The sequence below is a fragment of the Carcharhinus amblyrhynchos genome, chromosome 30, assembly GCF_965287045.1.
Source record: "Carcharhinus amblyrhynchos chromosome 30, sCarAmb.v2.hapA, whole genome shotgun sequence".
NCBI classification, from domain to species: Eukaryota; Metazoa; Chordata; class Chondrichthyes; order Carcharhiniformes; family Carcharhinidae; genus Carcharhinus; species Carcharhinus amblyrhynchos.
In genome coordinates this window covers 285535-299650 of record NC_137353.1, presented here as the reverse complement: position 1 = coordinate 299650, position 14116 = coordinate 285535, and the positions used below count along the sequence as shown (strand labels likewise).

Here is a 14116-nt window from a genome sequence, read left to right as displayed (position 1 = left end):
AAGAGGTTTGGATGCATCATTAGTATCCAATAGCCAGGAACTCCAGGATGGACATGGCTTGCTACTCCCTGGGCAGTATTGTGCAACAACAAGTGTAGGGGGAATAAGGTATACAGCGCAGATCCTTTTTGAACTATTCAGAGAAGGATAAATGAGGGAGAAGTTGATCAGAGCTCACAGTGCAGCTTGGGATTTGTGCAAATGTTAAATTAGTGTATCCATGTTACCAGAAGATGAAACAAAACATTTTCCTGCTTCTTCACCAATGGGATTGACACAAAGTGGCTCTGTACCTAGCTACACCTCAAACAATCCCCACCTTGGTGACAATCGATTCTCACACTCATCATTAAACATCCACATTGGAAACACTTGTGCAACTACAAACCATTTCTCTTCCTTTTCTGCTAATTCTGTGCAGTCCAACCTCTGTGATTTCAGCCTAATTAGAGTCAGGGTGTTGCTCTGACTGCTCAATGCTGTTGGATGATGTTCTCTTTTAAAGCTTGTGACAGGCCTCTCAGGGGCAGTTCCATCTACTGAATTGCAGGCAGAATGTCCAATACTGACCTGGGTTTGGAGTGGCCAGTGAGAAGTGGAAAGCCTGAACGACCACGTTCATGGCCCCTTTCTTGGCTGTCACTACAATCGCTGTGCTGGAAAACCCTCTACTGCAGGTCAGGATGAACCTATCTGCTCAAGGCAAATGTTTCTCTCACCCAATTGAAGATGGCTGGGAGGTTGATACTGAGCACCTGTACATGGTTGGTGAATGACGGGATGAATTCATTCGACAGAGCGTATCACACTGGCTACTTTTCTCACATTGAAAAATATCATCTGCAACATCAGTCACGTCATGCTTGCTGCAGACTCCTCCAAAATCTCCACACTCATTGCTCAGTCAATTTGAAGCTTTGTTAATACATCACAAATTCTCTGCTGTTACTCAGTGTTTCTTCACACACTATCAGACCTCAGCACCTCACCTGTGATATGGTGAGTAGAGCTCAGGAAGGGCTGTGCCCTCTGAAGCACATCTCCACTGCCACACCTGCCATTATTTTTACTTTCCTTCCCCCTGTGAAGATTGAGTCAGCAGGTGAAAAGCCAATTATCCACCTCACTGCTCCCACCAAAGTCTGAATGGCTGAGCTGTGCAACTTCATCATCAATAACCTCCCACTGACTATTGCAAACCTGAAAAACCTGTCAAGATAAAAGACGCAAATTCATACCAACAACTTGAGAATGTTACAAATTATTATAAGATTGATCCTATTCCTCTCATTGTTGGAAACAACACAACTATGTGCAATAGATATGTGGGTGTCTTTGAGTCAATTGTGTTACTCAGGGAGCTGGCACTTCCATCAGCCAGCCATTTTCAAATCCTGCTTTCTCCAGTATCTCTGTCTCCGCAATGGGCAGCCGCAAGATGTTTGGAGACAGCTTCTGGAATGTTCTGTGCTCTCTTCTCCTAACAGGGAAAAGAAATACACGAGTTAGTAATGCCATGTGTTCACCCAGCGGATGAAGATATTGTGGGGATTACTATGAGGAAAAGGAATGACAACGGTGAGTATCAGTGGAGTTTCAGAGATAGATGGAGATTGAGGGAAGGGAAGGAGAACAATGCTATACAGTGTGACAAGATGCTGTTGTTGATGGAGTGGGTTTGAGGTCAGTGTGATGAGTGGACAGAGGTGAATATGCCACTGTACTCACCTTTCCTGATCTGCTTAGGTCGTTAGAGTACATTCCGCACGAACTGTATTTCTGCTGCCGACCTTGTCCGATATCTTGGACTGCGGCTTCTTTGTCTCCGCTGCAAGTTTCTTTCTTCCGTTGGTTTATTTCTCTGACTCCTCGCAGCCAATGGGCTTTGCACATTTTGACTTCATTCTGATAGTTTTATCTTCAAACTCCCAACTCCTTCAAATTGCCAGTTTGAAGCAAAGTATTCTTACAAATGCTGCAGTTGAGATTGTATGAGGTGGATCCATGTCACAACTATTCACATTAAGAACATAAGAACATAAGAAATAGGAGCAGGAGTAGGCCATCTAGCCCTTCGAGCCTGCCCCGCCATTCAATAAGATCATGGCTGATCTGACGTGGCTCAGTTCCACTTTCCTGCCTTCTCCCCATAACCCTTAATCCCCTTGCCAATTAGAAACCTATCTACCCGCGTCTTAAATATATTTAGCGAGGCAGCCTCCACCACTTCAACGGGCAGAGAATTCCAGAGATTCACCACCCTTTGAGTGAAGAAGTTCCTCCTCAACTCCGTTCTAAACTGCGCCCCCCCCCACTTATCTTGAGGCTGTGCCCTCTAGTCCTACTGTCCTTTCTGAGCGGGAAGAGCCTCTCCACCTCTATCCTATCCATCCCATTCATCATCTTATACGTCTCAATGAGATCTCCCCTCATTCTTCTAAACTCTAACCAGTACAAGCCTAGTTTATTCAGCCTCTCCTCATAGCTCAACCCCCTCAACTCCGGTATCAGCCTAGTGAACCTCCTCTACACTCCCTCCAAGGCCAATTAACTGGTTGGTAATCATGAAAGTTAGATGCCAATGCAGTGACTGAGTTAAAGCTGTGTGTACTATCTGCACAGTACTGGACTATCCCCCACATTCCCACACTCCACCCCCTCTCCCCCCACCCCCTACACCCACCCCCCACCCCCATCCCAAACCAAAGCGTGGCAAACGTCACTGAAGGAACAGAATATTATCTCAGGAGGCGAGAGAAAAGGGAATGGGCCTGTGTGCTGCACCGTGCCAAGAACTATGAAGTTATCCATCTTAAGTATGGGAAGCTCTTACTGGGCTCTGCAGGGCCCTTGCATTAAAGGTGTTTAACCTGGCTGATTATCCAGAATGATGGTCACAGTCCTGCAGTAATGCTTCAAGAATTGAGATATGTAGGACTTTCTGCAGTTGCAGGGTTGTGAATGGTTAATGCTCAAGTAAGTGTGCAGAAGCTGCAGACAGTAAAGAAGGCAAATGGTATGTTGGCCTTTATAGCGAGATGATTTGAGTATAGGGATGGGGTATTTTGCTGCAATTGTATAGAGCGTTAGTGAGGCCGCACCTGGAGTATTGTGTACAGTTTTGATTTCCTTATCTGAAGAAGGATGTCCTTACTATAGAGGAAGTGCAGCAAAGGTTTACCAGGTTGATTCCTGGAATGGCAGGTCTGTGTCATGAGGAGACACTGAATTGGTTCGGACGATATTCACTGTAGTTTGGAAGAGTGAGAGGGGATCTCATAGAAACTTATAAAATTCTAACAGGGTAAGACAGTGAAAATTCAGAAAATATGTTCCCAATGGCGGTTCCCAAGTTTATTACCCAGTCAGCTATGACCGTTTGCTTGTGAGAATACAAATATACAAACATATAAATTAGGAACGAGCAGGCCACTCAGTCCCTTGAACCTGCTCTGCCTTTCAATAAGACCCTGACTGGCCTGACTGTAAACTTGACTTGACATTCCTGTTGCCCCCGATAACCTTTCACCCTCTTGTTAATCAAGAATCTGTCCACATTTGCCCCAGTGCTATATCTGGCCACTTCTTGAATACATTCAACGTTTTGGCACCAACTACTTCCTGTGGTAGTGAATTCCACAGGCTCACCATTCTTTGGGTGAAGAAATGTCTCCTCACTCCTGTACTAAATAGTCTACTCTGTATCCTCAGACTGTGACCCCTGATTCTGGATTCTGCCCCGCCTCTCCCTCCCCCTGGCCATGTCGGGAACAGCCTATCTAGTCCTGTTAGAATTTTATAAGTCTCTATGAAATTCCCCCCTCATTCATCTGAACTCCAGTGAAAACAGTCCTAACCTAGTCAATCTCTTCCCTTACATCAGTCCCACCATTCCCGGAATCAGCCTGGTAAACCTGGTAAATCTAGTGAACCTTCTCTGTATAGCTTCTAATGCATTTAGCTTCTTTAAATAAGGAGGCCAATACTGTAAACAATACTCCAGATGTAGTGTCACCAATACCCTGTACAACTGAAGCATAATCTCGCTACATTTTTCCTCAATTCCCCTCACAATAAACAATAATAGTAGGTTAATTTTCCTGATTATTCACTGTACCTGCATACTAACCTTCTGTGATTCATGCACTAGGACACCCAGATCCCTGAGAAATTTCAGAACCCTGAAATTTCTCACTGTTTAGGTAATAAATGTTTTAATTCTTCCTGACAAAATGGATAATCTCACACTTTCCCAAATTATACTCCACTGACGAGATATTTACCCATTCAATTAACCGACCTACATCCCTTTGTACCTGCTAATGTTCCAACCTCTCTTGGCGTCATCAGCAAATTTAGCAACCGTACCTTCAGACCCTTCATCCAAGTCATTTATGTAAATAGTGAAAAGTTGAGGACCCAGCACTGATGCCTGTGGTGCACCAATTGTTATGTTTTGCCAAGCAATTGATCCTTTTATTGCAACTCTCCGTTTCTCGTTAGTTAACCAATCTTCTATCCATGCCAATATGTTACCCCTGCAATGAGAACTTTTGTTTTTCACAATACCTTTTCTAAAAATTCATTCATGGGGAACATGGGCGTCGCTGGCTGGCCAGCATTTATTACCCATCTCTGTTGCCCTTGAGAAGATGGTGGTGAGCTGCCTTCTTGAATCGCTGCAATTCACGTGCTGTGCGTTGACCCATAATGCCGTTAGGGAGGGAATTCCAGGATTTTGACCCAGCGACTGTGAAGCTACGGCAAAATATTTCCAAGTCAGACAGTGAGTGGTTTGGAGGGGAACTTGCAGGTGGTGGGGTTCCCATGTATTTGCTGGCCTTGTCCTTCTAGATGAAAGAGGCTGTGGGTTTAGAAGATGTTGACTAAGGATCTTTGGTGATTTGCTGCAGTGCATCTTGTAGATAGTACACACTACAGCTACTGAGCGTTGGTGATGGAGGAAGTGGATGTTTGTAAATGTGGTGCCAATCAAGCATGCTGTTTTGTCCTGGATGCTGTCAGGCTTCTTGAGTGTTGGAGCTACACCCATCCAGGCAAGTGAGAAGTACAAGCCAAGTTTTTTACACAGAGGATGGTGGGTGCCTGGAACTCGTTGCCAGGGGAGGTAGTGGAAGCAGATACGATAATGACTTTTAAGGGGTGTCTTGGCAAATACATGAATAGGATGGGAATAGAGGGATATGGTCCTTGGAAGAGTGGGGATTTTAACACAGGCAGCATGGTCAGTGCAGGCTTGGAGGGCCGAAGGGCCTGTTCCTGTGCTGTAATTTTCTTTGTTCTTTGTTCTTTGCTCCATCACACTTCTGACTTGTGCCTTATAGATGGCGGATAGGCTTTGAGGAGTCAGGAGGTGAGTTACTCACCACAGTATTCCTAGCCTCTGACCTGCCCTTGTAGCTATTGTCTTTATGTGGTGAGTACAGTTGAGTTTCTGGTCAATAGTAACCCCAAGGATGTTGACAGTGGGGGATTCAGTGATGGTAACACCATTGAATGTCAAGGGGCAGTGGTTAGAATGTCTCTTTTTGGCAATGGTCATTTGTGTGGCGTGAATGCTACTTGCCACTTGTCAGCCTAAGCTTGAATATTGTCGAGATCTTGTTGTATTTGAACATGGTCTGCTTCAGTATCTGAGGAGTCATGAATGGTGTTGAACATTGTACAGTCAATGGTGAACATCCCCACTTCTAACCTTATGATGGAGGGAAGGTCATTGATGAAGCAGCTAACGATGGTTGGGCCCAGGACACAAACCTGAGGGACTCTTGCAGAGACGTCCTGGAGCTGAGGTGACTGACCCTCCTCAACCACAATCATCTTCCTATGTGCCAGGTATGACTCAAACCAGCAGAGAGTTTGCCCCCAATACCCATTGATTCCAGTTTCGTTAGGCATCTTGATTTCACACTTGATCGAATGTGGCCTTGATGCCAAGGGCAGTCACTCTCACCTCACCTTTGTCCATGTTCGAATCAAGGCTGTAATGAGGTCAGGAGCTGAGTACCCTGGCGAAATCCAAACTGGACATCACTGAGCAGATTATTGCTGAGCAGGAGCTGCTTGACAACACTGCCGATGATCCCTTCCATCACTTTACTGATGATCGAGAATAGACTGGGTGGTAATTGACTGGGTTGGATTTGTCCTACTTTTTGTGTACAGGCATACCTGGGCAATTTTCCACATTGTTGGGTGAGCTTGGCTAAGGAAGCAGCTTGGCTAAGGAAGCAGCAAATTCTGGAACGCAAGTCTTCAGTACTATTGCCAGAATGTTATCAGGGCCCATTGCCTTTGCAGTGTCCAGTGTCTCCAAGCTTTTCCTGATATCACATGGAGTGAATCGAATTGGCTGCAGACTGGCATCTGAGATGCTGGGACCACTGGAGGAGGCTGAGATGGATCATCCACTTGGCACTTCTGGCTGAAGAATGTTCTGAATACTTCAGCCTTATCTTTTGCTCTGATGTGCTGGACTCCTCCATCATTGAGAATGGGGATATTTGTGAGGTCTTCTCCAGTGAGTTGTTTAATTGTCCACCATTCACGACTGGATGTGGCAAACTACAGAGCTTAGATCTGATCCGTTGGTTGTGTGATCACTTAGCTTTGTCTATCACTTGCTGTTTTTGCATTTAACATGCAAGTAGTCCTGTTTGGTAGCTTCACCAGGTTGACACCTCATTTTTAGGTATGGCTGGTGCTGCTCCTGCCATGCCCTCCTGCACTCTCCATTGAACCAGGATTGATCCCCTGGCTTGATGGTAATGGTTAAGTGGGGGATTTGATTTGATTTGATTTGATTCAATTTGATTTGATTTGTTATTGTCACGTGTATTAACATACAGTGAAAAGTATTGTTTCTTGCCAGCTATACAGACAAAGCATACTGCTCATAGAGAAGGAAATGAGAGCGTGCAAGATGTAGTGTTACAGTCATCGCTAGGGTGAAGAGAAAAAACAACTTAATGCAAGGTAGGTCCATTCAAAAGTCTGATGGCAGCTGGGAAGAAGCTGTTCTTGAGTCAGTTGGTACGTGACCTTCCCAATAGAAAGAGGTGGAAGAGAGAATGTCCAGGGTGTGTGGGGTCCTTAATTTTGCTGGCTGTTTTGCCGAGGCAGCGGGAAGTGTAGACAGAGTCAATGGATGGGAGGCTGGTTTGCATAATGGATTGGCTACGTTCGCGATCTTTTGTAGTTCCTTGCGGTTTTGGGCAGAGCATAAGTCATTTCAAGCTGTGACAGAACCAGAAAGAGTGCAAAAGTTGGTTAGAGTAAAAGTTGGCTTGAGTCGTAGCTGACATGTCAAATTTCCTTCGTTTTCTGAGAAAGTAGAGGCGTTGGTGGACTTTCTTAACTATTGTGTCAGAATGTGGGGACAAGGACTGTTTGTTGGTGATCTGGACACCTAAAAATTTGAAGCTCTCGACCCTTTCTACTTCTCGGATATGCCAGGTCAAGAGGTTACAGATTGTGCTGGAGTACCGTTCCACTGCTGCTGATGACCCATGGATGCCCAGTCTTAAGTTGCTAGATCGGTTCGAAGTCTGTCTCATTTAGCACGGTAATAGCGCTACACAACATGGTGGAGGTTATTCTCAATGTGAAAGCAGGACTTTGTCTCCACAAGGACTGTGCCATGGTCACTCTTACCAATGCTGTCATGGACAGATGTATCTGCAGCCAGCAGATTAGTAAGGATGAAGTCAAGTATGTTTTTCCCTCGTGTTGGTTTCTTCACCACCTGCTGCAGATCTAGTCTAGCGGTTACATCCTTTAGGACCCGACCAGTTTGATCAATAGTGGCGCTGCCAAGCCACTTTGGTGGTGGACACTGAAATTCTCCATCCAAAGTACATTTTGCACCCTTGCTACCCTCAGTGCTTTCTACAAGTGTTGTTCAACATGGAGGAATACTGATTCATTAGCCGAAGGAGGACAGTGCATAGTAACCAGTAAGAGGTTTCCTTGCCCATGTTTAACCTGAAGCTGCGAGACATCATGGGATCCGGAGTCGATGTTAAGGACTCACAGGGCAGCTCCTTCCTGACTGTATACCACTGTGCTGCCATCTCTGCTGGATCTGTCCTGCCGGTGGGACAGGAAATATCCAGGGATGGTAATGGTGGTGTCTGTAGTGTTATCTGTAAGGTATGATTCCGTGTCAGGCTGTTGCTTGACTAGTCTGTGAGACAGCTCTGCCAATTTTGGCACAAGTCGCCAGGTGTTAGTAAGGAGGGATTTGCAGGTTCAACAGGGCTGTTTGTTTTGCCGCTGTCTTTTCCGGTGCCTAGGTCAATGCCAGATGATCCATCTGGTTTGTTTCTTTGTTGAGACTTTGTAGTGATTGATACAACTGAGTGTCTTGTCAGGCCATTTCAGAGGGTAGTTGAGAGTCAACAGCATTGCTGTGGCTCTGGAGTCACATGTAGGCCAGTTCGGGTAATGTTGGCAGATTTCCTTCCCTAAAGGGCGTTTGTGAGTCAGATGGGTTTTTTTGACAATCGACATGGTTTCATAGTCATCAGCAGATTCTTAGTTCCAGATTTTTTTTATTGAATTCTAATTCCACTGTCTGCATTGGTGGAATTTGAATCCGAGTCCCCACAATATTATCTGGGTTTCTGGTTAATAGTCTAGTGATAATGCCACTAGACCATCGCCTCCCATTTTGATGAGACATGTTACCAAATGACTTATAGAAATCTGAGTTTCTCCAGCCGTTCCCCTTTATCCAAAGCACATGTTACTCATTCAAAGAACTCCAATTAATTGATTAAACGTGGACCAGAGAAAGACCCCTCCCCAGAGAGAGATTCCTCAGAGAGAGAGACCCCCCCCCGCCACAAACATCAACTGGACAATACGATTGAAAAATTCATTGCACCAATGGGAAGCTGAGAGGTTTCCTTCCTGCCGAGCTTCCCATTGTCAGTGAGCTTAGAAGATTCCAACCTTTGACAACAGAATGGGAACAACATTTCATCTTTAGGTTCTCAGCAACTGCTTCTCCTGCTGCTGTTCAAAGCATCCTTACAGAATTCTGACAGGCCCAGATAGAGTGGATGTGGAAAGGATGTTTCCACTCGTGGGAGAGACTAGAAACAGAGGGCACATTCCTCAGAGTGAAGGAATGCTCCTTTAAAACAGAGATGAGGAGGAATTTCTTCAGCCAGAAGGTGGTGAATCTGTGGAACTCTTTGCCGCAGAAGTTTGTGGAGACCAGGTCATTGAGTGCCTTTAAGACAGAGGTAGATAGGTTCTTGATTAATGAGGGGATCGGGGTTATGAGGAAAAGGTATGAGAATGGGGATGAGAAAAATATCAGTCATGCTTAAATGGTGGAGCAGGCTCGATGGGCCGAGTGACCTAATTCTGCTTCTATATCTTATGGTCTTGTTTATTAGTCAGTTAGATCAGCAAAACCTAAGAGGAAACTGGTAGAATTTAGCACTTACGGAGATGAGTTGGCAGTAATTCAGCAGCATGAAGGAACCACTCTCGGAAACATGAGTCAGCCTGGTCAAATGCAGCAAATTCTGGGTAAAGATTGTTTTGTGTGGATAAAGGCAGCTGTCACGTTATTACCCAGGTGACATCATTCTAACCTAAATACATTATTTGAATGCTTGCATTTTTAGATCACGTGGGTCAATTTTTTGCCCTTTTTCACTTCCAGTAGAATTTAAATGAAATATAAAGCTCACTATCCTCTATTCCTTGAATTCTGTCTTCTCCAGATCTCTTCAACAGGGCTATGTTGCCTCAAACCAAGGAAACCTCACTTATTACTGCTGGAATCTGCTAATTGGAAAGTTAACAATGAATCTTTTCCCATCTGAATGTCTTCTTATTATGTACCAACATCACACTCTCCTGAAGATGCAAATATATTGCTGAAATGTTTGTTACTTTCTCTGCTTTATTTTATTCATTATTGGCCCCATGATCTGTCCTCACACCTGTTTTCCTGTTGGTGAATTTATGGTCTGTATTCCATAATAGGACCACCCCAATCCTCTGCCACTGCCCATCCACCTGTTCCCTAATCACCTAGTAACAAACTGCTGGCACTCAGCAGACACAGTCTGACTGTTGCATAAGCTTGGTGCCAAAGCAGCTGCTCCATTATTGGGGTTGTGGGTACAGAGCACCAGGCACCAGCAGAGTGGGGAAATGGAGCTCGGTATTTGGGAAAGAACAACAGCATCAAAATTCAGTCCTTCTCTCAAGGATTTCTCAAAGGAATCTGCTTCACATGTTCACTATCGTGGGACAGAAAAGTAATGCTGGTTTTATCAGCTACATTCTGGTTTTCACAGCACGCTGGCAAATAAATTGTAACTTGCGACTTGTGTAATTGTACATAAACCAAAATCTCTTGAATATATTCTGCTGTTAATGCCAACATACCTTCAACAGAATGGTCCTCCATATTGGTGTAAGTTAATGATGCAGACATCCCCAAGCTGTAGCCTATCATACACGATGTGACTTCAGATGCACTTAAAGGCAAGTTCAGGTTGTTGTGTCGGTTGACAAGTCCTGGCATTTTGTTCGAGTATTTTTCTTTTGTGTGAATGTATAAACTGACACACAGACACACACGTATTTATGTATATACAGAGCAACGTCCAAAACCGTTTAACTGGCTATAACCTGATAGGGACAGAAAAATCAGTAAAAAAAAATCTGCATCATCTCAACAAATATTAAACCACCCACACAGTGAGTTGGACAATCAGCTGCGAACTTGTCATCTCATCCTCCATAGAAAATTAATTGAGAATCAGACACATACACTCTCCCCTCATTACAACCACAATGTCTGCCATTACTCCAATTTTTAATGATAATTAATTCCCGTAAAGTTATATCTCATTTTTATTTGTATAAAACCTTAAAACACTATTAAATACATGAACTTTGTATCAAAGAGCTACTCTCACTGGATAACAATAGGCTGAAATTTCAGAATCCCTGGCTGCTATATTGGGGCTACACCAAAAATGGGCTGGGGGAATTGTACAGACCCACACCGACCCCCCCACACAGGACTTCCCCCATACCCCAGAACCAACAGGAGACTCTCCCATGGGATTCTCTCCCACCCACTGATTATCCCTCCTCACAAGACCCATACACCAACACCTTGAACCTCCAGGATAATTTCCCTCCACTACCCCCCCAACAGGATATCTCCCCATAGGGCCCCCACCACTGCCAAAGGACTACACCTCCTCACATAAACTCCCCAACCCATGCAGCCCCTCCCCTTCCCTTTTGGACTCTTCCACCCTCAGATGTCCACTTGTTGCTGCTGACCTCCCTTCCCCTCTACCAATCCCACTTATCTCCTCACGCCCTCCTCCTCTTCAGGTCTGTCCTGATCCAACCTGACACATCCCCTCTCCAAGGCCCAACCTGAAGCTCCCCTAGTTCCTCTCAGCAAAGGCCAGACCCAACCTGACACCACATCCCCCCCATCCCCACAATATTAAACTCAACCAGATATCTTGGCCCCAAAATTCCTACCCACTTATATTTACCTTCTCTTGACTTCTCAAAGAATTGTGAACTTATCCGCTTTACAGCAACTGGTGCTGTGAAAAGGGGGTGTGGCTTCCTTACCTGAAATTCTGCAGCCCCCGACCCTGGGGACGTGTTACACTGTACAGATCCTGGCCAGCCTGAGTCAGGAGTCGAAAGGGATATGATCCCTGGGTTTCAAGGCAAGAACATTTGGGGAGAGTGACAATCCAACTCAATTAGCTTTCCATCTGAAGTTATGTCCCTATAAAAAAGCATTGCACCTTACTTCTGATCTGCACTGGTAACATTTGTTCCAATCAGTCACTTCCTCGAAAGTGTCGCTGGAGTTTCTTTGTGCATGAATTTTGTAAAACAATTTTAATCTGGCCAATAAATGTTCTAGATATATATTGAATATATTTATTCTTCCATGGGATGTGGTCTTTGCTGACTAGGTCAACATTTATTGCCCACCCCAATTGCCCTTGAGAAAGTGGTGATGGGCCGCTTTCTTGAATCACTGAAACTGATGTAATGTAGGTATACCCACAGCGCTGTTAGGGAGAGAGGTCCAGGATTGTGAACTGTGTTTTGGTTCAGTTTAAGGTCTTTCAACATATGGAAACCTGTGGAGTGGAAGAATAGAACTCAGGCAAGGAAATTTGGAAAGGCCGTGTGGGTGGTGTGTGGGAGTGGCACAGTGTCAGGGGATGGGTGTGAAACATGTCCAAAGCAAGTAGTGTCACGTTGACATTTTTTTTGGATATTTGATACCGAGTTTAACATGTATAAGTGATTTGTACATCTTGGACTTTCGAACTTCTGGACTGTCTCCTCTTTTATGAAAGCCACAACTTTTTCCATTCCCTGTATCATGTGAGAACAACCACACACCGATCTCACATATCTTACATTTTATTATATATAATGAGGGAAAGCAGTAAAAGGATTCAGAGGAAAACCAAAGGGGGTTAGGATAACCTGTTCCTCCCTATTTGTAAATTGATGAAATGTTATGAATATTCTCATTCAATTAATTATTTTAAAACGGGAAATTTCTACAGCTAATCCTGCATTCCCATTGGAATAGAAAATAAAAACAGGGATGTTTTTCTGCATTTGTACAGGATGTTGGTGAGACCACATCTAGAATTCTGTGTACAATTCTGGTCTCCTTATATGGAAAGGATAAAAATGCGTGGGAAGCAGCTCAAAGAAGGTTCGCTCACATGATTCCTGAGACAAGGGATTATTTTATGAGGAAAGGTTGGGCAGATTGGAATGGTATCAATTGGCATTGGGGGACAGACTAGAATTAGGGGAATTTGTTTAAAAATAATGGGTGTCTGCTTCAGACAGAAATGAAGAGAAATGTTTTCTCTCAGAGACCCATTTGTCTGTGGAATATTTTTTCCTCAGAGAACATTGGTGACAGGATCATTAAATATCTTTAACGTTGAGTTCAACAGATCCTTAATGGAATTAAAGGTTAGAGACTGGAAGGTAGAGTTGAAGCCACAATCAAGTCAGCCATGATTTTATTCAACAGGAGACCAGACTCAACAGGCCAAATAGTCAACTCCTGCTCTTAATTTTTGTCATAGAGGTTTACAGCATGGACACAGGCTCTTCGGCCCAACTTGTCCATGCCATCCAGTTTTTACAACTAAGCTGGTTCCAATTGCCCGTGTTTAGCCCATTTCCTCCATGCCCATCATACCCATGTAATTGTCTGAATGCTTCTTAAAAGATAAAATTTTACCTGCCTCTCCAACTGCCTCTGGCAGCTTATTCCAGACACTCACCACTCTTTGTGGGATAAAAATGTCCCTCTGGACCATTTTGTATCTCTCCCCTCTCACTTTAAACCTACGCCCTTTAGTTTTAGACTCCCCTACCTTTGGAAAAAGATATTGACTATCTAGCTGATCTGTGCTCCTCATTATTTTACAGACCTCAAAAAGATTACCCCTCAGCCTCCTATGCTCCAGAGAAAAAAGTCCCAGTCTATCCAGCCTCTCCTGATAACTCAAACCATCAAGTCCCAGTAGCATTCTAGTAAATCTTTTCTGCACTCTTTCTAGTTCAATAATATCCTTTCTATAATAGGGTGACCAGAACTATACATAGTATTCTAAGTGTGGCTTTACCAATGTCTTGTACAACTTCAACAAGATGTCTCAACTCCTATATTCAATGTTTTGAGCAATGAAATCAAGCATGCCAATGCCTTCTTCACCATCCTGTCCACCTATAACTCTACTTTCAAAGAGCTATGAACCTATACCCCAAGATCTCTTTGTTCTATAGCTCTCCCTAACACCCTACCATTAATTAAGTCCTGCCCCGGTTTGATCTATCAAAATGCATCACCTCGCATTTATCTAAATTAAACTCCATCTGCCATTCATCAGCCCACTGGCCCAGTTGATGGAGATCCCATTGCGATCCTAGATAACCTTCTTCACTGTCCACTATGTCACAAATCTTGATGTCATCTGTAATCTTACTAACCATGCCTCCTAAATTCTCATCCAAATCATTAATATAAATGACAAATAAC

At 44.1% G+C, this 14116-nt stretch overlaps 1 protein-coding gene across 1 annotated transcript in view; it reads right to left on the bottom strand.

The window, feature by feature from the left end:
- The window catches only part of vwa5b1 (von Willebrand factor A domain containing 5B1), a 271845-nt gene extending 261272 nt beyond the window's left edge, over positions 1–10573 (bottom strand). Inside the window, exon 1 of the mRNA XM_080215008.1 lies at positions 10435–10573. Within this exon, the coding sequence (XP_080071134.1) occupies positions 10435–10573 (139 nt within the window). The remainder of the gene's footprint in view (positions 1–10434) is intronic.
- Between the last annotated feature and the right edge of the window lie 3543 nt (positions 10574–14116).